Genomic DNA, 24,211 nt, shown 5'->3' on the forward strand with positions numbered 1-24,211 from the left:
AGGCCGGGGAGCCGCGGGAGGAGAGAGCGGGCAGCACCGCAGGCTCGCGTTTTCTCCTGCGAAGGCGACAGGAGGGAGGGGACACAGTTATCTCGCCGGGGTTCTCATTTGGAGAGGGTTGGGACAAGCCTTAGGAGGATTAGCAGGGCTGCAGCACAGCGCCTTCGGGGGAGCAGCAGCGTCCCGCCGCTTGCCCGCTCCTGCACTTCGGGGCAAACAGAGGGCTTTTCCTGCCTGCGGAAAACGAGACGCCTCGGAGAAGCCGAGGAGCGAGCCGGAGCCTCGCTCAGGGGCACAGGGGGAGGCAGGGAGAGAGGCGGGACCCCCAAGGTTTTACCCCCGCCGGACACGCACCGCGGTGCTCGCCCACGGCGACGGGAGCCCGGCGGGCGCGCACCGGGCGGGGAGAGGCTCCCCACCGCAACCGGGGAAGGAGGGGGGGAACGGGGGACGGACGACGACGGGGGACCCTGCGTCAGTGCAGGGCCGTCCCCTTCTCCTCCCCGTGCGCTCGGCTCTGCCTCCCGCCAGCCTCCCACGCCTCCCGCGAGGTGCGGCCGCGCTACATAAACACGGCCCTGCCGCCGGAGCCGGGGCTCTCCGTTCGCAGCCCGACGGAGGAGTTTGTCCGGCAGCGGGCAGAGGCGCGGCCGCGGGGAGCGCAGCGGCAGCGCGGCTCCGGCGCCAGACGGGGCGGGAGGCTGCGGCGGGCAGCAGCAGCGGAGGGCTGCGCGCTCCCCCGAGGGCGGCGGCCCTGCCGTAGCCCAGGCGGCCGGAGGAAGAGGAGGAGGAAGGGCGTGGGCTCCGGCGGGCTCGCTCCGGTATGGCCCTGGCGGACAGCGCCCGCGGGCTGCCCAACGGCGGCGGCGTGTCGCCCGCGGCGGGGAGCGGGGCGCCGGGCAGCGGGGCGGCCGCGGCGGCGACGGGCGGCTGGGCTTCCTTCCCGGAGATCGTGGAGCTGAACGTGGGCGGGCAGGTGTACGTGACGCGGCGCTGCACCGTGGTCTCGGTGCGCGACTCGCTGCTCTGGCGCATGTTCTCGCAGCAGCAGCCCAGCGAGCTGCCCCGGGACAGCAAGGGTCGCTTCTTCCTCGACCGCGACGGCTTCCTCTTCCGCTACATCCTGGACTACCTGCGGGACCTGCAGCTGGTGCTGCCCGAGCACTTCCCCGAGCGCAGCCGCCTCCAGCGGGAGGCTGAGTACTTCCAGCTGCCCGACCTGGCTCGGCGCCTGGCGCAGACTCGGGCGGTCGCCGCCCGCCCCGCCGTCCTGCACCGCGACGGCTCCATCTGCGCCGAGGAGCCGCCGCCGCCGCTGCTCGGATACCTGGAGGCCGAGCCGCTGGAAGGCGGCGGCGGGGCCGTGGCGTCCGCCCCGTCGCCCACGGCCAGCCGCAGCCCCTCGGGCGGGCCGCTGCTCACGCCCTCGCAGTCGCTGGACGGGGCGGGCGGGCGGCGCTCGGGCTACATCACCATCGGCTACCGGGGCTCCTACACCATCGGGCGGGAGGCGCAGGCCGATGCCAAATTCCGGCGGGTGGCCCGCATCACCGTCTGCGGCAAGACGGCCCTGGCCAAAGAGGTCTTCGGGGAGACCTTGAACGAGAGCCGCGACCCCGACCGCCCTCCTGAGCGCTACACCGCCCGCTACTACCTCAAGTTCAACTTCCTCGAGCAAGCCTTCGACCGGCTCTCCGAGGCCGGCTTCCGCATGGCCGCCTGCTCCTCCACCGGCACCTGCGCCTTCGCTCCCGAGCAGGGCGGTCCCGCCGATGACAAGATCTGGACCAGCTACACCGAGTACGTTTTCTGCCGGGACTGAGCATCCGCCCGGCCCGTGGCGTGGGGACAAGACAGCCGGCCCTGCACACCCTCGCACCTACGGTCCCCTCGCATCCCGAAGGAAGGAGGATGTGAAGCGGGGCTGTGTCTCCCTGTGCTTTTCTCACCCCGGTTTCTGCCTCCACGCACAAGGCGGGCCAGCCCCGGCGCAGCCCCCACCCCTCTTGCAGCACCTCCTGACGGCCCCGGGGCAGGAGGTCACCGTGTTGTGCCTCGGCTGTCGTGTCCCTGCTTGGCCATGTCCTGGCTCCCACCTTCACCCTCCCTCCTGCATCTCCCAGTAGCTGTGTTGGTAGCAAGGGAGGAGAGAAATATTGGGAGTAGACAAATGCCAGTCCCACAAAAGCATGCATGTGCACCCAGTCTTTGTCCCTCTTCCCACTCAGAGCTGAGGTACAGCTCTGGCAGGGTGGAGTGTTTTAAAAATCATCCAGGCAGGGACTGAGAAACTGAAGTTGCTTTGAGCAACTTCTGTTGAAGATGGCATGACAAATGCCTGTCTCTTCCCATCCCAATACCCTTATGAGGGAGTTTGCCTTGGTGAGCAGACCCCAAATTGTCCATTTTTAACTCCTCCCTTCCCCACCCATCAAAGCGATGCCTGCCTGTGAAGGACTGTCACATAGAAAGGAAGCCTGACTGTGAGGGGTTTGCACTGGCTCATACTTTATCTGTTGAGATGAGCAATTTTGCAGGAGGCGTGCATGTGGCCCTTCACAAGTGGTTGCTCCCATCTCCCCTCTTTGCTCCCCATGTCTCTGAACTCCTCTCTGTTAAGCTGGACCAGGGCCTGCACAGCGAGCACGTAAGGCTGATGTGAAAGGACAGATTTGCTGGATAACCAACCATTTGAACTATGAAGTGTCCTCAGATACATGTGTTTATTCCCTTGAGAGGTAAAACAAAGACACTTTGAAAAATTAAAGTGCTTGTGAATTGTAACTTCCATGGGTGGTCTGAAGTCCTTATAATTCTCTTGAAGTTACTGTCTCTAATATGGACAGAAATCTCAATGTGTATTTCCTTAAACACCCTCAAAACTATGGGAGTGAGGTGAAGCCAGGCTTGCCTGAGTAAATAGGGCCTGGGTCCTGGGAAGCTGAAATCATGTACCTTGAATTAGTGCAAGATGTACATTATAACTGTCATCAAGAGCACCCTTGTTACTTTTTGTCATGTTACTGCTGTAAAACTCTGAAGCCAGCAGATGACAAAAATCACGTTTTAAAGAGTCATTTCCTTAGTTTTCATAGCAGTATTATCTGGGCACTGACACTGTACCTCTTCCTAGACAAACTTAGTGCTTCTTAGAAAGGATTGAGCCCTGTCCTCAGAAAAACAAGGATGATGCCAACTTTCTTCAGGGGAAATTACTTCTGAGCTGTATTTTGTTACTGCTGAGTAACAGTCTTTCCCAGAGGAGGCAGTCAGAGTCTGCATTGGAACAGATGATCTGAACCGCAGGTTTTACAGAGATTCAGCAGCTCTTTCTAATAAATTTCTTGAAGTCTGGAGTATAAAAGCACTTCCCTTTAAAAACCTAAACTTGATTTAAGAATGTGTATAGCCTGTTCAGACCGTGACAAAAAAATATCCTAAATATACCTGAAGCGTTGTAGAATTTAGCAGTACATATTAAAGGCTTGAAGTTATGTTTTTAAAACTCTTGAACAATAATTCGAGTTCTAGCTAGTTCTAGGTCTAACTCCAAATTTAGAAATACTGCTGGCACCTGTATTCTAACCAAAGAACTTCACAGTAGGGCTTTTTTAAAAAACCCAAATTCCTTTGGAAACAGCTATAGCTACATTTCTATTGAGTTTCAGTGCTCAGTCTCTGTTCACTTGGTCTTTCATTAAGTGCATGCACAGCTACATACAACTGAAAATAATTTGCATCACCATGGCTTCTTTTTTCTAATATTAGCAAGGTTGTATATCAACGTGATTGAAGATGTGCATATGAAAGTGCTGGATACTGTCCATTTGTAGATAGTTGTACTATGGAGTATTTTTAAAAGGATAGAAATGTAAACCTGCCAAACTAGATGAGCAATAAGATACAGTGAGAGGCCAATACACCTGAGGATGGAATGAAGTCTGTTTGTCCTATGCCTTACTCTGAGATGACTTCTTTGTGCTTAACTTTCACCACAAGTGAAAAGACATTGATCTCCACAGCTACTAGGTCTTTACAGTGCCCTTCTCGAGAGTAATGACCGTCTTTTTCTAGTTTCTGTTAAGTAACTCTGAAGTATGTTTTTTAAGATTTTGTATAAAATCAGTTTTCAGTAAAGTGTTCAAATTTGCTCTAGATAGCTTTCTTTTTTTAAAAATCTGCTAGCTTACTAAATCCATCATAGGAGCTATGTATAGGGGCAGTTTTAAATTGACCTTGTGATTTAGTGTACATATATATACAGTATATAAACATTTTACAGTAATCATTTAGTTTTTTTAACAATTTTAGTGCTACAGGATTTCATAATGTATCTAGCTGAGCATTTTCACATTATGTTATGTACATAACATGGTAATGTTTTACTGGTTTCTTATACCTGTTTCAATGGAAAAAACTGAATATGAGTATCATCAGCTTGTAGAACTGAAATTGATGACATATTTGCTTGAATGTGAATCTTCTAGGTGGCTGAATGCATCTCTAACAAAGATTGCCTGTCTTTTGATTAATTGTTGCCTATCCCTTTCCTGGCAGACAACCCAGTAATTTTCACTTTTTGCGTAAAAATTGATGTAATATAAACAGGATTTTTTTTTCTAGTCTTTGTGCTAAAAATTTTAAGTGTTATTAGTCTTAAGAAATGGGCCTTTAATTTACTGATAACTCATTATCAGTATCGTCAGCAGGCTTAAAATGATGGTGCCATAAATATAACAGTCATTTGATGCTTTGCCACAGAAGATGACACTTTTCTGAACCATTACTTAGTAATGGCAGTAAACTTTTTAAAAGGAAAAATGCTCAAGGCAAATTCAATGAGTTTTACTTGTCTGTTCTATTGAGAGCTTGAAGAATGGATAAACACAACGACTCTGCTGACTTGTTGACATGAAAACATACAAAAATATAAAGGCACAATACTGGAGTCCTGTCTACGTTTTGTAGCTGTTGTTGTTCACAGTTCATGTACTTATGGATGAATGCAGTAGCATTTACAAGTGCTATTAAAAAATCCACAAGGGCAGTCTTTCTTTTAATTAGAAGTTAAGGCAGTTAGGTCTTTTCAGTGATGCATATCATGAAAGGTGATTTTGCATATGTTTGATAGGATGTTTATATTTTTATACATGTAGATAATGAGCCACTTATTCATTCTTATTTTCACATGTATAGCATTGAAAATAAAGATCCTCCTAGGACAAAGTTGCATACCAAATTAAATTTTTGTTCTTTAAATATTAACTCAGTTGTGTGGTTTATGCTGTCCTTTTTATTCTCTCTGCAGATGTTGTTAGCTTTGTTCTCACACAGTATCATATTTGTAACTTCAGCAAAGACTCCAAACTAATGTGTTAAGCAGAAACACAGAGAAAATTATGTATACAGAGACCTCTAGTAACACCCATGGCAAGATAAACAGAAATGCATAGTACTCAGACTGCATCATTTCCTTTTAAGCATCACAGAGAATTTTTGTAGTACTGGTAAGTCAGTCCTCAGGAAGAAATAGTGATTGAACAGCTTAATTTGAATAGCATTGAGGAATTGTTGAAGTCAAATGTTGATGTTTTTTATGAAGCTAGAGAATAATAACATGGGATACAGTGCTCATTTAATGAAAGAAACATTAATACCTAAGGTAATACATGATCTGAGAGAATTGCATCTAGAATTTTTAATTAGCTGCCCTGTGGTATCTAGCAAACTCTTCTAAACTTGTGGTCAGCTTCATAGAAAATTAGTAGTGATTTTTTAGTATAATCCACATGTGAAGTGCCTGTACATTTAATAGTTCTTTCTTGGGTATCATGGTTATACTACAAAGGAACCAGCTGAAGGAAGTTTAATCAACTGTTTAATTTGACAGCTTGATAGTATTTGAGTGCTTTGTTATCATGCAATAATGTAAGAAAGGAGGTCATTCTATGAGCAACAAAACTTTGTGTCTGAAGGCCCCATTTTCTTTGTCTTACTCCTTCTGCTCATCCCTGCCAATTTTATTCAATTTCTACTTGAAAAAGGAGGCACATTCCTTGACAGAGCCACCTTCTGCTAGGCTGAAGGTTACGGCTGAATTTTGGCTTTGTACCCCCATGAACTACGGATTTTCTTCTTCCTTTCCCTTTCCCCACCATCAGTATTCATAGAATTTGTAAGAATGTAACAGCTGTGAGGTTTTTCAGTTCTTTTGATAGTGTTTAAATTACCCATCAACTCAGAAGTTAAGTGGGACAGATATCCACCCAAATGGACAATGCAAATGCCACGAGCCTTATTTCAGTAGGAAACAAGGCTGACAGAATAGTGTGATTTATACCTGCCACTCTGAGTGTACTAAATCCCTATAGAGTGAGAAGGCAGGCGGTCACTCTTACTTTTGCAGGTCTGGACAGCCAGTCAAACTAATGGGTATGCTAGAATGTCTTAAAAATACTTAGACTCCTAATTTCTGCAGCATTTCCAAGGCTGAATCAAACGTGAGCAGGAAAACATTTTCTGAAGATTTGATTTGCCTCAGGGCAGGGTTGTTTTTTGTTCTTTTCTTTTTTTGTAAAAAAAGAACCCTTCAGTAGAGTTTTCAATGAAATATTAGCACTAATGTGTTATTTATTTAGAAAGTACTTAGTTTTATGAAACTGAATGCTAATTTTGTTTTTCATTAAAATGAGCGGCATGTGTTTTTCCCCTGCTGCTAAACAAAACTCCTGTGTATGACTGCTGAAGTAGTAATGCCACCATTGCAAATAGTCTGTTGGAAATATGCAGCACAACTGCTGTGACAGCCAAAACCATAGCTGGTCAAATTATCACATTTCTTTGCATTCTACTCTCCACTGTGCTCAAACTGGAATAAAATTAAGCTGTGTTACATGCTTCTTGCTCTGCAAGTTTTTTAACACACACTATGGAGCTTCTGATACTTCTGTCAAAGTTGTGGGCAACTGTGAGTCAGGGATTTGAAGTAGGTCTGTTTCCTTGTGAGGAAATAAAGGCTAGGAAATATTCTTGCACAATTGTGAGCAGCTTCAAGTAATTTGGGAAAAATTCTTGGTATCACAGGAAATTAAAGATAAACCCAAGTAATACACTCACACATTACACCCATCATGCAAACCCAACCTGCCCTGGAAAGCTAAAGTCCTTGATGACATTTGCTTGCTCTAGGTTTTATTTTGTATCATCTGGATGAAGGAAATTATTTTGTTTTTCTCCTTCAAAAAAGCTCAGTGTTTAGCAGCTGGGAAATGACAATGTTAGCGGTACACCTTGCTGTGAGTTAACATTTCATCATCCTTTTTGTTCCAACATAATGCAAAAGGTAGAGAAGTTCACATGGGAGCATATAGGAATCACAGAATCATGGAATCACTAGGATTAGGCTTAGTTCCATGTAGCCTCTGACTTGCCTTTTGCAGCTTAACAACTTCCTCAACCTGGAACTTAAGTAAGTGTGGATTCATTGAAGTTCAGCCAAAGAAGTTGAGACCAGAATATCTAGATTGTGATGATGACAAAAACAGGTCCATTGATAAAGACCATGTGATCTATGTTTTTAATTTGTAATTTTGAGGTAAAAACAGAGCCTTGGTTAATTTGTTAAGGAGCAGGCTGTTATTAAAAATAAAATAAAATGAGGGAAAAATCCTCCAGTCCTCTCCCACATTCTTGAGGAGGGAATGCAGTGCTGGTGTGATGAGAACAACTTATCTTTTTGATTTCAGAGATAACTGGAATAACCCACAATGTTGCCATCTCAATTCTGTCTGTTTTTCTGGTCTTGGCTGAACTTTAAGGTCACACCCACCCTTAATAAGTGGTCCTTTGGAAAAGCATATATTCATAACTGTGTAAACTTCCAGTTCCATAAATTTGGATAGAGTTTGGTTTTGACTCATATTTTCCAAATAGCTTAGTGACAATCTTTGTCCTCATATTACAGCAAAGTCTGTGATTATTAGAAGCCTGAAGTTAAAGTTTTTCCCTTTAAAAGGGCAGAGACTGTACCAAGAATGACATTTTTTTGTTTTTTGGAAAGCATACAAACGGTGCACTTTTCCCTCCAAATCTGTAGTCTTGTACAAACACTCTTAATTTTTCCCCACCTTGTAAAATTCACTTCCACGTCTTCCTATGGCTGACAGCTCAAGGTGTGAATATTTCCGAAAGCTGGAAGTACCAGGAGGTCTTGCAGTGATTCCCAATTGTTCCATAGCAATCCCTTCCTGCTGTGGTCCCTTGTGCAGTCAGAACAAGCTGGGTGGGCAGCTGAGTCCCAGGATTACCCAGTGGCCCTGACCACAGCTTCTCCTTGTGCCTCACTTCCTTCCTGGCCACAACCAAGGTAGCACAGCACTCCCTGCGCCAGCACGGTCCTGCTGCTGGTGCCTTGTTTGAATAAAGGGGCAGCATTTGTATTCTGGTGCACTCCATGCAGCCCAGCAGCCACAAATTGGCACTTCTTCTCCAGGAGATTTCTGACCCACTTATTTCCAGGGTTTGCTTTCACAGTCTGCACTTTATCTGCCGTCTCGAGGTATGGTTGGAATATGGGAAAGGTTCAGCTGTTTACAGTAGTCTGTCTAACAGCTTATCTGGCATGGCACTAAAGGGACAATGAGGACAACTCACTTAAAAAGAATTTTATAGTTCTTTAAAATTTTATGGCCTAAATAAACCATGGAAAGTGCTGCATAAACTATAATAACACTGGGTAAAGGCACCTTTTCTGTTTAAGATGAGAATGATAACTTAATCAGTTTTGCTGAAGCACTAGCATATTTATCCTCTTGGACTTTTTTTTATCATTCTAGAGGCTGAAGAGCACTCACCTGCAGGTAACTGGGCCAAACAGTCCAATTCCTTTAGAAAATGCTAGGTTAAGGTATATGTATACAAATGCACCAGTGTTTCTTTTTCTAGAAGAGAAGTTTCAGCTTGACAATTATTAGATTGGATGTTTTCCAACACATCACCTCCTAGGGTTTGAGGACAGAAAGAAATGTCCGGATCATAGGTCTGCTGTTCAACATAGCATACACTGTAGGGCTTCCCCTAACAGAGTCAGTCAGTGAAATTTCTTGGATTGTCATCTAACTTCATGGATGATACTGCTTGTGCAAAAGAAGACATCACAGTGCCTGGTTAATTGTTAGGCTGTGAATGCCACCAGCTTTGGCTTTCACCCAGAAGGGTCTGCAATGTCTTCTTCATTGACATCCTGAGGCTAGTAGCAAGTGTTCTGCCAGAGGGTATGCACAGAAGTAGCTCCCCTGATCAAGACCTGGGGATGAACTGTCCTGTGGTGTCCTTTGGTTCCCTGCCACTTGTCCCTGTAACCAGTTTTTCGTTGGCACTGCTGATGTGGCTGTGGAGTGGACCAGTTCAGGGAGCTGGTGTAGATGGAAACCTTAGAACAAGGAAACAGGAGAAAGCAGGCTTATTTTCAGCTGGATCAGCTCCCAGAATGGGCTCACAGCATAATGGAGTTATTAGTGTTGGGCGAAGGAGCCTGATACCTAAACAGAATGAGCTCCTGTCATCTGTCAGTAAGGCATGTTTTTCACTCCTTTAGTCATCTCCTGTCTCTTCTCTAAATCCTCTTCCATTTATCAATGCCTTTTGCACTTCTGATTTCAGATGCTTCTCATTCTAATAAAGGAGTTCACAAAAAAAAGTAACATTGTTCTAGCCTCTGTTTTTTTCCATTCATTTCTTCAAGGTTTGAATTAGCCGGCCTAGGGGTTTAAGTGTCTCTGGAGTTTATGTCCAGTAAACAATGACAGCAAGCACCTGTATTATGTCTCCAGAATTCTGTCCCAATTAAGTCAAAATGCATGGGAGTGCCTAAGATGTTTTCTTAATAAACATTATGCCACAGTTTAAGTTGAAACAACCAAGGAACAAAGCCCAGTAAAAAGTGGATCTATTTCCTCCACATCAGCGTTGATGGACATCACTGTGACACGAATGCTTGGTATCATTTTCACTGGTTATTGCATTGGATAGGTAGTTTTCCAACCACATGAATGGATGGCTAAGCATTTACTGACAGGTTGGCAGGTCTGAAGTTCCTAAATTACCCAATTTTCTTTTAACCATAGTCCGAACAGTCCATGTTTTTTTTTCCCAGTCCTTTGGAGCTTCTGCAGGGATCTGAGATTTTTGAGAAAGCTGCATTAGTAAATACTCAGGCTTGTAAACATACCAGATATAAATTGGCCAGACCTGATTGAAAAAAATACTTGTTGCTCATACTTTTTTGATTAGGTTTGGAAGGGAAATTGATCATTATTCCTAACAGACCTGAACAGCAAAATGTTTATACTTCTCCTGAGCTAACGAGCCTAAAATTCCATCTAGTAATGAATCTGTACAATTTTTCACATTGTTCCAAATAAAATTAAATAATTTCATTTGTAATCATGCTGACTACTACTTTCTTTGTGTTCTTTTTTCTTACCTTATTAAGTTTATACAATGCAGTTAGTACAGTATTTGCAATTTATAGCTTTGATTTATACAGATTGGTATAGCCTTCTCTTTCCATTTTAGACTTTATATCTATGACTTTTTAATAGCAGCTATCTGGATCCTGTCCCAGGATGTACTGGATGACTGTTACCTCCTGTTGATCTCAACAAAATGTGCTGTCACTACAGGATGCTAATGAGAACTTAGACAAAAAGAGTATTCTCTTTTTTACTTTCAGGACTTTGCATGTGCAGTTATTTGAACTTGTAACCTAGGATTTAGAAATTCAGTATTTTTAAAGGTGTCTTAATATGCAGTTAGTGTGAATTTATACCATCATGTTACTTTGTGTTTTGACTGTTTAATCTCTTACTATCTGTTGTGGTATATGTACAAAGAATACCTAGATGGATACCAGAGGAGTATTGTCTAAGATTTTAGCACTCTTTCAGTACATTTAGAAGTTGCTTCTTCTTTAAATACTGTTATTCCTAAACTCCATTTACAGAGTTACCTAAGAGCATTACTGGTACACATTTTGGAGTATTACACACATGGCACACAGGTCATTCCTTTGTTCTGTCTTGGACTTGCACTCACTAGAGTCGATATTTTCTTTTTTCTGAGGCCCTGCTTCCAGTATGTATGAACTGGTATGGAAATCAAATAGGCAGTATGAAATTCAGCTGTGGTAAAGGCTTGTGGCCAAGTAAGAGTGCCATTGCTGACAACCTCTCAGCTCCTGGAGGTTTACCTACCCACCCCACAAATTCATGGTGTGTGAAGGCTGATTCTGTGTGAATAAACAGCAAACACTTAACATTAAAAGCAAGAGGTTGTAGTAGCTTTTCTCTTACTTTGTTTTCATCAGGTTACTCTGCAGGAGAAGGCCTCATTGTAATTTTAAACCTGATCTTGGCTATAATTCCCCCACTATAACTATACAGTTGTGATCTCCTCCCTTGATATTGTCTTAAATAATTTCCAATTTTTCATTTGCAGCATTAAATTACAGGGAATTAGAGGAAGAAATGTTTCTTTAGATTATCATCCTCAGACAAGAAGAAATTACTTTTAATCTTAATTTTGATAGCAGCAAAGGGAAATAACGAAGTCACTGGCTGAAATCAGCAAGTCACTCTCTCTATATGGAATACCAGAAGAGGTAGTTCTGAATAAACTGGTTTCAATCGAGCAAGAAACTTTTCCTGTGATCAGAGCATCTCTCTTCTGGAACAGCAGTTGCTTAATACTGAATGTTTTCCTCAAGATAAAGTATACATCCCACAAACATTTCTCAAGAACAGGACAATAATTTCAGAATAAGAAAATAATAAAAATCCCAGTAAAGCCCATAGAGCATCTCAGAGTAAACCCATTTTTAAGTATGTAGTAAAGCATACTGTTGTAGGGGCATAGAATATAAGTAAATAAAGGTAGTATAGAAAGTAATCTTACCCCCTAAAGAGTTGCAGCTGGGTTAATTATTAAAGATTAGGAGCAGGCCTGCCTTTAACAGGCCACACCTGTAGCCAATCAGAAGAGTGCTATAAAAGAGTGGATTGGTTGGTTGAGGGAATTGGAGTCAGTTGGCTGCTGTCAGGATAGGGATGGGTTGGTGCTTGGAGGAGCTGTCTGTGAGAAACATCAAGGAGGTATGAAACCCTTGTAATAAGGCGACAACAATATGAAACCTTTGCAATATAATGACACCATGGTGTGAGTTTAATAAGGAATTGTGTGCTGTAACTGTGAAAAGGCAATAAGCTTTGCCGATTTGCCTTCTCTAAGAAAAGGTCATGAGAAAAAATATATTTTGAATGTTCTTCTGGTTTTTGTATGAAGGAAAACCTACAAAGTACTAGTGTTTTTATGTAATAAGAGCTTGTGGTTTAGGATAAAAGGGCAGACTAGAAAGGGTGGCACTGTTGTGGGTGTTTGCTTACCAGAGCAGGAGGAGGAAGTGAACGAGGTCTGGAAACAGCCTCAAAGTCCTAGGCACTGGTTCTTGGCGGAGGGAGGGTTTATCTACCCTGATATCTGCTGGAGAAGCTACACAGTCCAGAGAAGAAAAAAAAGTCCAGAAGGTTCCTGGAAAGTTCTGATGACAACTTCTTGTCCCAGGTAGTGGAGGATCCTACAAGGAATGGTGTGCTGCTTAATTTCATACTAACCAATGGGGAAGGCCTTGGAGATGTTAAGGTTGGGAGCAGCCTTAGCTGTTGTGACTGTATGTGGAATTCAGTCTTGAGTGAGGAGGAAGCAGGGCAGCAAGTAAGATTGCCACTGTGGATTGCAGGAGAGCTGACTTTAGCCTCTTCAGGGATCTTCTTGGAAGAATCCCATAGGAATGGCCCTTGCAAGGAATGTTGATGTCTAGAGATCACCTCCTCCAGGCTCAAGAAAAATGCATCCTGATGAGCAAGAAATTGGGCAATGGGGCAAAAGAACTGCATGGATGAACAAAGAGCTCCTGTCATTACTCAAGGGTAAGCAGGAAATACACAGGAGATGGAAGCAGGGTCAGGCCCTTTAGAATGAATATAGGGAGTTTGCCAGGTTAAGTAGAAATGAGACAAGGAAGGTCAAGTCCATTTGGAAATAAATCCAGCCAAGGATATCAAGGACAACAAGAAGGGCTTTTTCAAATACATCACTGACAACTAAGGATAATGTGGTTACTAAATGGAGAGGGGGCCCTGGTAACAGAGGGTGCAGAGAAAGCAGAGCAACTGAACTCAGCCTTTGCATCCGTCTTCACTGGCTAGACCAGCCCTCAGGAATCTCTGACCCTCGAGACCAGGGTAAAGCAATGTGAAAGACTTTCCCGTGGTAAAGGAGGTTTGGTTTAGAGAACACCCAGGTAAAACAGACATCCAAAACTCCATAAGTCCTGACAGGATGAATCCATGACTGCTGAGAGAGCTAGCAGATACCATAGCAAAGTCACTCATGATCATCTTTGGAAGGACATGGTGATCAGGAGAAGTGTCTGAGGACTGGAAGAAAGTAAATGTCACTCCAGTCCTCAAAAAGCTCTCTTTGGGTAGGGGACAGCAACAAAGAGGATGAGCATTGGTGACAGAGTGCAGAGAAATGGTTTCCACAGAATGTCATCTTTATCCTTTTTGCTGAACTCCATCTTCAGCTTGCATTCATCTCTATGTAGGAAGTGTGTGCAGACATGTTTAGTCTGAAGCCTAGGTTTAAAATCCACTCTGGGTATAGTGGGGGTTAGACCTCAGCTTAAAGAAAGGTACTTTTGTGAAAAGTAGATTGCAAAGAATAGTCTATGCTTCTGAAGTGTTAAAGCATGAAGGATGTAAGAATGAATAACACTTGAGTTATGCTGGAGCTGCAAAACCAGGCATGTTTGCATAGCAGGTGTTAGTTCTGGCCTGTTTCTGTTGAAAAGGTTGCTACCAGGACTGGGAAGGTAAATTGACATTAACCTGATAGTGTTCTGAGCCAACCATTCCATGGTTAAGTGCTCTACATGTGAGGCATGTAAAAAAGTGCTGGTGACGCGGAGATACTCAGTGAGAGCTGTGTCTTTGTTCAGCTGAAGAAGTGGAGGTTGCACTGGGTTTGTTGCTAAGTTAGAGCAATAGCAACTACTGCTCTAGGCAAATGGCTTTCTAGAATTAGAAGCCATTACTGTCTGAAGTGACAGATTTAGAAAATGTCTCTACATGAATAATTAGCTCACCCAGCAAAGCTGCAGCTACCTGATAGTAAAATTTTTTTCCCACTTTTGAGTGTATCTTATTTATCTAAAACTTTCCAATGGTTATCACTGGTAGTTTATTCCATTTGACAAATAAGTAGTAAATGAAGGTGTTCCCACAGATTGGAACAATCTGCATATTTTAATTTTTTTATAGCTCCTCCAAGGATGTAATTAGCTCTTTATACTACTGAAAACAGCTTTTTTAAACAGTTTGAAGAACTGATAAGTAATTATTCAAGTGTTTATGCAGCTAGAAAAAAAAAATCTTCCTATAGAGACAATACTTTGCTACAGACTTTAGTTCTCTCTTCTCTGTTTCATTTGCCCTTTCTTCAGCTCAAAAATGTCTAGTTTAGGTATTGTTTCATATGGTGGTATATCTTTATGAAGTAGCTGAAAAGGAACTGGACCTGTCTTGTCAGTCAAATACTGCACTAAATTCTCACTTCCATAATGCATGCAGTTTTCCTTCACTTATTGAAGAAAATATTTTTTAAAAATATATTACTGCCCTACAGTTGCTGGGGATCACATGTCATTCTGAATGTGTCTGGCCCACCATTAGTTTTTGCAACTGAGCTAAAAATCTGCCAAGTTGTGTCATAACACAGTAATGGAAATAGTAGAGATGACTTACTTTGCATATACTGTCTAAAGATTGGTATGACCAACTGCAAGTAAATGGGAAAAGGATTGGTAGTTGATATCTCTAATTTAATCTTTGGCATCTTGATGAGTCATTTTAAGATTAAAATTGTTTTCATTATACTTTCTGCATGAAAGACCAAAATAATCTGTATTTTTAATAGAATTTATTCAGGAAAGCACAGACAAAAAATCCTAGAGTTCTTTTAATATTTGTTTCTACATCAAACATGCGGAGATGAGGCTTAAAAGCCCACCTGAGAATTCACATTTGCTTCATTGCTGTTAGTAAAAAGCTGTAATTATCTGTATCTTTTGGAAATACTTAAAATGAAACACAACCTAATTCTGTACTACATAGAACAATGTAGTGCAACAAAGACATGGTAATCTATTTTTTTCATTATAAGATACAGGTGTGTAACCAGGAAGAACACTAACACAATTATTTCCTTATAAACCTTTCCAGTACATAAACATTTACTGGAGCATTAAAAATCAGAATTTATTCTGACTTCTTAACATCAGAACCATTCTGTTATATAGATAGAAAGTCAAGCTCTTTGCCTGTGATACTTTCACTCTGAGAGTCCGGTTTACTCTCCTTTAATTGTCAGTGATCTTTGTGGGGCTCAGGGTTACCCTAATCGCCTTCCCCTTCACTCCTGACAGTGCTAGTGAAGCCAACATTTCCAGCAGAGTCTCTGGGGCCTTGCTGCTGCTGAGTGTGATGCATTCCAGAGCAGCATTCACCAACCACACTGCAGGACTTGGCAAAGTGAACTCTGATCCCAGCAGAGATGTTGAGCTGAGCCTAGACTGGGGTAGGACAGTCTAGGCTGATAATGACCTGATTAGGAGCTGCAGGACTGAGAGGTACCATAGAGTTTTCATCAACATCCCTGGCCCTAGGTTAAGGACATTGGGATTTTTGAGTGGATTTGTTTTATTTAACTATTAAAGCAACCACTGACATCTTTCAGTTTTTCATCTGTCCACAACTTTTACAATTTTTGCATTCTTAGAGGTGAAACGCAATGGCTGAGGAGAAAGTTCCGAATGTGTTGTGACAGGGAAGGGGATGCTACACTTTTTACCTTCTGAAATTTTAAGTACTCAACTGTTCAACAGCTTGTGTAGTTCAGGGGAAAAACAAATGAAGAGAAATGTGAGTGGAACAAGGGACTTCTAGAAATAAGTGTGCCAGGTCAGGTCACAGATTCATTTAGCCCAGTATTGTCCTTCTCCAAGTGAGCAAGAAAGAAGTTTAGGCAAGAAGGGGAGAAGTTAAGGGAAAACTGCAGGGGCACACAAATATAAAGCAGACTTGTAATGGTATTTCCTACTCCCATTTTCAGATTCTAAACCAGTAGCTTTGTCCTTGTACCTTTATAATGCTTGGTGGATTTCTAGTCCATGACTTTATGTGGTTACTTTTCAAACATCTGTGAACTTATGCCAACTTCAGCATCTTGCAGCGGAGAATTCTAAGACTTTAGCAAGATCATGTTAAAGGGCTTCATTCCCCTTTTTGTTTTCAACCTGCCACACAATTTTGAGAACTTATTTGACAAGCTAGTTCTTATGTAGAAAAAGAATCATTCCTCATTCACCTTCTCCCTGACATGACTATTTTTTAGCCTTCTGTCATATTATCCCCCTAAGTCTTCACTTTCTCATGGTTAAGAACCCCTGTCTAGTTGGTTATTCCTTGCCATTTCCTTTCTCTGGTCAGTCTTATGCTATTTTCATCTTCAGTGTGGTTTCTCATGTTCTCTTTGTTGCTTGTAGAGCTCACAAATGTAGTTACATTTATTCCTTTATACACACCCCTGCAATTTATGGTCTGGAAGTGAGGAGCTGAACTGGATCAGACCAGAAGTCTTTTTTACTGTCCAGTCTCAGAATATCCATATAGCAGGTATCTAGGGAAGTACATAAGACTAGAAAGTTCTTCAAACCTTTTAAACCTCAGAGGTTTAAAGAACCTCAAAGGCCCAGAATATTCAGCCATAACTATTAATGAAAGAATAAAATTCTTATATTCACCCTGAAAAGTAATTTCCTGGGGGAAAAAAACACTTTGACATCTGAAGCTAGCTCTGCTCTGAATTTGTTCTGCAGTAACAAATAAATACAGAATGCTGCAAAATGCAGTTAACATAGCAGATCGTGAACTGTTGACTGCAGAAGATCCTTGCTGAAGCCTGGTTTCAGACTATACAGTGGTGGTGTGGGCAAACTGAGTGCCCACCTTGTGTAGGCCTTCTAATGAACTCAAAAACCTTCACTAATTAACATTTTGGTCATCTAAGAAACTGATCATATATACATGTAAAGACTTTATAAAGGAATGAATCACTTAAAATGCAATTAAAAACTGCTGCTTCAGCATGAATCTTTGAAGTCAGTTGGGAATAATTAACTTCAAGATGATTTATTGAAGAGATTAATCTTTCACTTAGAGCTGGAGTTATCTATATGAATTCTTCTGAAAAATATTACTCTACAGTTTTAATGGTTACAGGATGAGCCAAGATAGTGTTACTTGCCTTTGCTATTGCCCAATAGATGCTCGCCTCAGTGCCTCTTTGTGTATGTAATTTGTTTTAACTGGCATAAACCTAATTAGGTAGGTTCATATCTTGAACATCATCTTTCTGGATGCAAGGGTTTTATAAAAGGCTAAAGAATTTCACAGATCAGGTCTTTCCACTTTTTGCAGTACACACCAACATTATATCAAATCATAGATGGTTTTTTGTTGTCAAATTTCCCATTGAAGTCATAAAGCCACAGGAAGTTAAATGCAACTGTAAGGTCTTGTTGATTTCTAATTAACAAAGATAATGCCTACAATCCATATATTCTGTAGGCATAAAAGTCTTATTTCTCTGGGAAGCAAGTATTTATGGATTTAATTTGATGTATGTATAACAAATTTAAATCCATATAACATAAAGTGTGCTCTTTGTATCAGTTTTTGACTTTACTGTTTTTGGTTAACAAAAACTGTAAACAAACTGGTTTTGGTCTAACTTCCCTGTAGAAAACAGTCCCTTTGTACATCTACCTTGAAAAAAACAAATCTGAGCACTTCTGTGTACATGTTTCTCCTCTTTCAGTGAGTTCTTCCCAGAATACTCAACTCAGTTTGTCTTAGAAAAGCAGACTGTGTTGCTCACATCTCTGACCCTTTTGGGTTTCAGTCAGTCTGAGAATAATCCTTAGGTTGTTGACAGTGTATTCATCTCCATTTCTTCCCAGAAGCAGCTTTTAGCCTTATAAGTAATAAGCTAAAATCAACAAAGCTGGGAAGAAACCAAACACTGTTTCCTACATGATTCTTTTGAGGGATCAAGTTGTTCTATATTGTTTGATTTCATGTTCCCATTATCAGCCTCCTTACATTTCATTTCCAATGTACATGAAGGAGAGCAAACTAAGACAGACAGGCTAGTTGCACAAAAATGCCATCAGTTATGCATGGCAATCCTTTCCTCAGCAAACACTTGAGCTTGAGGAGCCCTGCATTTTCTTTCCATGTCATGCATATGTCACGCACAACACGTCAGATAAAAATCTTCAATATAGCTGATATCTTTGCTTAAGATAACAAGAGGAAATCTCTGGAATGCCAGCTAGCAAGATGCCTTGCCGAATGGTCCCTTGTTGTTGCTCTTACTAATATTGAGCATCTTCTGTCAGAGATGTAAAAAAGTACTTTCAGCCTTTCTGTTATTAGGAGCAGGCATGACAAGTGACAGCAAAATGATTGCATGAATTAACCAGAATAGCTTTCTGCTGGAGTGAAGCTAAAGCTTTCTACACACTGTGTTGTATTGTGGTTTTAAGCTTATTTTGCTTGCTCTGTTACATTAACACTCTTACAATTTTATCTGTGACACCCCACCACTTCCTTCTTGCAATGCATTTCATCACCTGCCAGACTATCTGATCTACTAGCCCCAAAATCTGGGCAATTGGCACACACAGAGCTTGATGGCAGAGCAGCAGCTGGGCAACTGCCAGTGCACGCTCTAACTTGGGTACACCAGTCTGTGTGCAAACAACTTCCAGTTTAATAATCCTAATTTTTAATAAAAACTTGTTTTTTCTCCTTGTCAGCCAGTAAGGCCTGGCTGACGCAGGAAGGAGAAATTTTTGCGGTAATGAAATTTCAAAAGAGAAGTTAAATTTCTTCCTGTAGAAAAGGAAGGACATGAGAAGTAGGAAATGCTGAGTACAAATATGATTATGAGAAGTTTGCAGGCTCTAACAAGATCTTCAGACACCAGAAGGGCCACCTTTGCACAACCCCCAACTCTGGGCTCTCAGAGCCAGCCAGAATGTCACAAAGGACATCTCCATGAGTGTCTATCTTTTCTGTTTGTTTCAGCTGGTCCTGATAGCCTGGAAGGGAAACTTCCACCCTCTATTTAGTTACTCTAAGGGATCATTATGGTTTCTGCTCTTGGCAAGTCCAACCATCTCAGCTGCTAGAACTGTAAGATCTATGAACAAGGACTTTATAACCAGTATTACCAATGTCTTTTGTGTTAAGTGTGGACCTTTTGAAATTTCCCCTCATTTTCCCTTCTATCTCCAGAAAATGATTTTAAGCTGGGGAAGACAGTTTTCCTGAATTTCCTGTGTTGTCAGTACAGTAAAACAGTCACTGCCATAGGTAGCATTCCCTTGGCCCCTGAGTGTATAGACTGTAAGGACAACTCTGAGAGGAGAGATTTAAAATTTATACTTCCTATGTATTACAGGAATAAATACAGTTGTTTTTTCTGTCTGCTTGTAACACAAACAATGTAGCAATAGCACCTAAAAATGACTTTATATACCCTGTTACACAAAGTTGTTTGAGATGGATAAGGTGCAACAACAGAAGAACCATGAGATTCCAAAACTAGAAGAAACATTGGTTGGTTCAGATTGTCACATATCAGATGATTTCTGTATCTGATAACTAATTTTAAGGTGTGGAATAAATGCTTTAAACTCATACAAAATTTTTAAATAAATGCAAATTCCTAAGGTTTATTTATTGAATAACTAGCTCATGGATAATATGACAAAAAATATACTCTCAGGCCAATATTTGGCTAGAAGTTCCTGTTGCATTCTGCATTATTCTTTTTCCCTTGGTAAGTACTTTCAGGAAGAAGTTTGGTCTTTTAATTGTTTCATAGATGATTAAAGAGGCTCAATAACTTCTTTTTGTGGACTGGGAAACATTTATTTCTTGTCTTAAATGTGGCTAACTTACACGCATCCTTCCTGTATTACAAGTATCATGTTTCACTTATGACCTCTCTACTGTCAGCCTTAAATTGGTACCACCACTATCCTCTGGCTTAATATTCCACTATTGATATGTGGACACTCAAAAAATAATTTTATCTTTTCCATTACTGTGTTGTGACTGATCCAGGGCCTTGTGAGTAATCTGTGTCAGGAACAGGAAACCAGCTCCATTTCCTTAATGGCAGTTTGCGATTTACTCACTACAGAATCACTGGAAAATAAATTACAGTGTAATCTGAAGTCTGGAGAAGCTTTCTAGTGACTCTCAGGGGCTTTAAAGCCAGGAGTTACTTCATTTTTGGCATTACATTTGTATAGTTGAGTTCAGGCCAAGCATTTCTTTTTCACTACAGAAGCTGCCTCAGGGCACAGTGGTTGTTTATCAGCTCTTTCTTTGCTTGTGCACTCTAGCCCCACTAACTTATCAGTTTTCTTCCTTTTTTTGTAGTATACACTAACACAAAGCTTTGGGAACTTATCAGGAAATAATTAATGTGCTCCCTTACATGCAGATAGGTGAAGAAATGAGAAGTTTTGCAAAACTTCAGATAATTAATATATTAAAGCCATTGTCTTTAATACAGACCTAATTTATCAGTCATTAACACTGGAAATTACCAATTACCTTCATTGCTGCCTTCCTACAGATATCTCCAGTGGCAAGAAAGTTTAAAAATAAAGGAATGGAACATTATTTTGTTGTACAATTGTGCCAGATTGTTGTTTCCATTTTTTTTTTCAGAAACTTTTCCCCAATTCTGCTTTACCAAAGAAAGGGTACCTGTTTTTTTGTATCTCCAGCACCTGGGTCTTCATCCTAAGTGCTTATGTGCTTTGTGATCTCTCTCTCTCTCTCTCTTGAACAGTCAGAAAGAATGAAAGAAAATTTTTGATAGTATAATTTTTAATAACAGCCATACAGCAGTATTCTAATATTGATACATTACCTGGGGGTAACCATCCCTGGGCAGTACAAAATTATTCTTTTTATTCTGTACTGTGTATTACCTGTGTACTGAATATTTTTACTATCTGTGATATTAGAACATTGCTTTGGGAACACTAAGGCTTTTAGGGAACATTTTATGTCTTTTTAAAAAGAAAAATAGACAAAGTATATTTTTAGATGTGACCCCTCTCTCCCTGCTAAGCTTTGGGCTTATTGAGCCACCACAAGCCAAACTGGAAGACAAGCAGGAGCTCAAAAGAAAATTGTGTTACCATCCTTCTAATGAATGCTGATGCTTGGGCAGGAAGGAGGCCCAGGCTAATGGCCTAACTAGGAGGAAGTGAAGGAACTGGCTAGTGCCTCAGCACATGCTTTTGTCTAGGCTATCACAGCACTGGTGACTCTTGTTTTTATGGGCCCACTGGGGATGTGGAGTTAGGGGCCATTATGGCAGGTGAGCACCTGCGAGCAAGGCTCCATTTCTAATAGACCTGGACTTGCTTTGACTTCCTACTTATAGAAAAGTTATGCTTTATAAGCTCTTTACTTGTAGGATTCTGAGTATACCAACAGAAGGATGAATTTGATCCTTATTTTTCTGATAGGGAAGTGTTTTTGAAAAAATATCTGTGCATATAGTCTGCCTGCTCACTCCTATGCTTCCTTTCCTGTGTTTAACTGTTTTATCTACCTGTTTTATAGCTTTTACTATGCATCTTGTTGCTGTACAGCTTCTTACAGCTTTTCCAGGCAGTTCTGCTTGCTTTTTCTCTAGGTAGATAGCTACCTATTGTTCTACTTTCTACTCTTGGCCTTAAAAGACTTCATTTTATTGTCCTTAAACCATAATTTTAAAAAAAGGAAAGGTTATAGAAGTGCTTAGGGCTGGGGATAAGGATTTTCTTAAAAGGAGCACTTTTCTTGGAAAAGTACAGCAGCTGAAGGAATCTAATCTCAGGAACTAGGGTGTGATTTGGGGAGCTTTACAAGGAGCTGGATATGCTACAGGTGTTTCAAATTATAAACTGTGTGATAAAACCACTTTTCAGCACTTTCAGAACCTTTTAGTAATAGGTCAAAATAAAGGAGTGCTCTGTGGTTGTGATTAAAATTGGTTCCAGGAGAAAGAGACTAAAATGTCTAACCAGCACCTATTGTCTATGACAAAGAGAAAAGGCCTCATAAACCATGATGGAGGTCTTGTAACCTATTTGATGGAAGAACAACAATTTCAACGCCATTACTTTCCATGACAATGAGACCAGGGGGTGCTCTGTGAGGACAGGAAGGCCACCCTCACCTCAGGGACACACAGTTAACTGGCTGTGTAAGTCCCACTGCATTGCTATGGTGGACTCTTCTCACACATGCACTGAGGACAGTCTCTGTAAACCTTCTCAACACCCTGTAGTCATTCAGATAAACCCTAAATCCTGCTCTGTGACCATTAGAGTATCAGAAATCAGTAGAGGAGGCACCAAGAGTCCATGACCCAGAAGTTAAAAGTTTACGTACAGAGACATGATTCAACAGGTTACTGAAGAATTATGCACTGCATAATTCAGTGCAAATAAAGGAAAGAGGTTGTTACTGATGCAAGACATCTTTGGTAGCTTAGATAAATCTAAGTTAACTTAAGTTCTTATAAATTCCTGGTGGCACTTGCAAGGAGAGGCTTCTCTGTGTTCAGTACAGAAGGAGCCATTTTAGATTGATGCATTCTAATATTTTAGCACTAAGCTAAACTTCACATCACCAAGACAAGTGCACATACCCATTATTTACCACTGACATGTCTTAAGTAGTTTTTGGGAAACACTGGCTCATTTCTTGCATCCTCCCCATTTTTCTGGTACCTGCAAGGAGTGTTTACCCTAAAGAGCAGGGTCTTGAGGTCCCCAAGCTGTTGAGATTTTTATGGTGCAGGTGGTTGTAGTCTCTAAAGTTTTATAGCCCTAAAGGTACCTAGGATTTAAAAATCCTTTCACTTATTTTACCTAAAACTTAGAAGCTGAAGGCCAAAAATTTGATTTACCATTCTTGAAAATAAGACCTTATTATGATATATGGGCCCCTTTTGTGTTTCCATATCTATTCATTCCAGAACTTTACAGATGCAGACAGAATTCAAGTCAATTCAAGTTAAGTTTTTAAACACTTTTTAAAAAACTCAGCATGCCAAAACATTTCTTATTAGAACAAAAGCTGAAATGCTAAGATATCATTTCAAGCCCTATGTATGATCTGATAGAGAATAGGGATTTTTGGGGCTCCGTTGTACAGCCAATTTCTCCTACATATATAGTAAGAAAAGGAAAACTCTACATCAGTATGTTCTGCTTGAGAGGAATTGTTTCCTTCCCTTGAAATACCTTGTCCATTGACACTGTATCTGTGGCTCCTTAGGCTTAGTGGGGTAATTTCAGACTCATGCTGACAGTGTTTATGTCATTGCATACAAGAAGTCTACTCAGGATGTAACTTTATCTTGCAAACTTTGGATTTAATTGTTTGCATTGTGCTTGATGAGTAATTATTTGACTTGAAATGACACCTTCCATGTCTGCTTCTGCTAAGGATATTTGGTCAGTATGCTGGTACATGACAATTTTAATCTTATGAGATCACTATTTAATATTCATGCTGTATTTTATACAAGCTTTAAATAAAAGAGAGGAATTTACATCTAGTGTGTTAGAATTCCCTTGTCTCTACATCATCTTTCTCTTTCTTTTCCTTCCGTCTGCCGCTTCCTTCCCATAGCTCTCAAGCTAGCAAGATTATCTCTATTTATATTTTGTGACTTTGATATTGAGAAGTGCCTTTCGATTCCTAGGGCAGGTCCAGCTGCATTCAAAAGGACTTGCTTTAAATGGAGCAGGTCTCTTCAGTATTTTTCCTTCCATGTAATTCAGTGAGATTATAATGAGTTTAAACAGGATAAACATGAGTGTCTGAGCAGCCTGGCATCCTTCCAAATCTAGTGGTTTCCAGAGTTCGTGTCCTGTAGACAATCCCCAGATGGGCTGTGGACCAGCACATGGGCTACCTAGGTTTGCTTGCTGACACGTTCTCTC

At 41.5% G+C, this 24,211-nt stretch overlaps 1 protein-coding gene across 1 annotated transcript; it reads left to right on the top strand.

The window, feature by feature from the left end:
• Window positions 1-594: 594 nt before the first annotated feature.
• KCTD12 (potassium channel tetramerization domain containing 12) lies at window positions 595-5,265 on the top strand. Its single transcript, XM_036399764.2, has one exon. The coding sequence runs from the start codon at window positions 824-826 to the stop codon at window positions 1,820-1,822; it is 999 nt and encodes a 332-aa protein (XP_036255657.1). The 5' UTR covers window positions 595-823; the 3' UTR covers window positions 1,823-5,265.
• Window positions 5,266-24,211: the final 18,946 nt, after the last annotated feature.

The sequence above is a fragment of the Molothrus ater genome, chromosome 2, assembly GCF_012460135.2.
Source record: "Molothrus ater isolate BHLD 08-10-18 breed brown headed cowbird chromosome 2, BPBGC_Mater_1.1, whole genome shotgun sequence".
Classification (NCBI taxonomy): Eukaryota; Metazoa; Chordata; class Aves; order Passeriformes; family Icteridae; genus Molothrus; species Molothrus ater.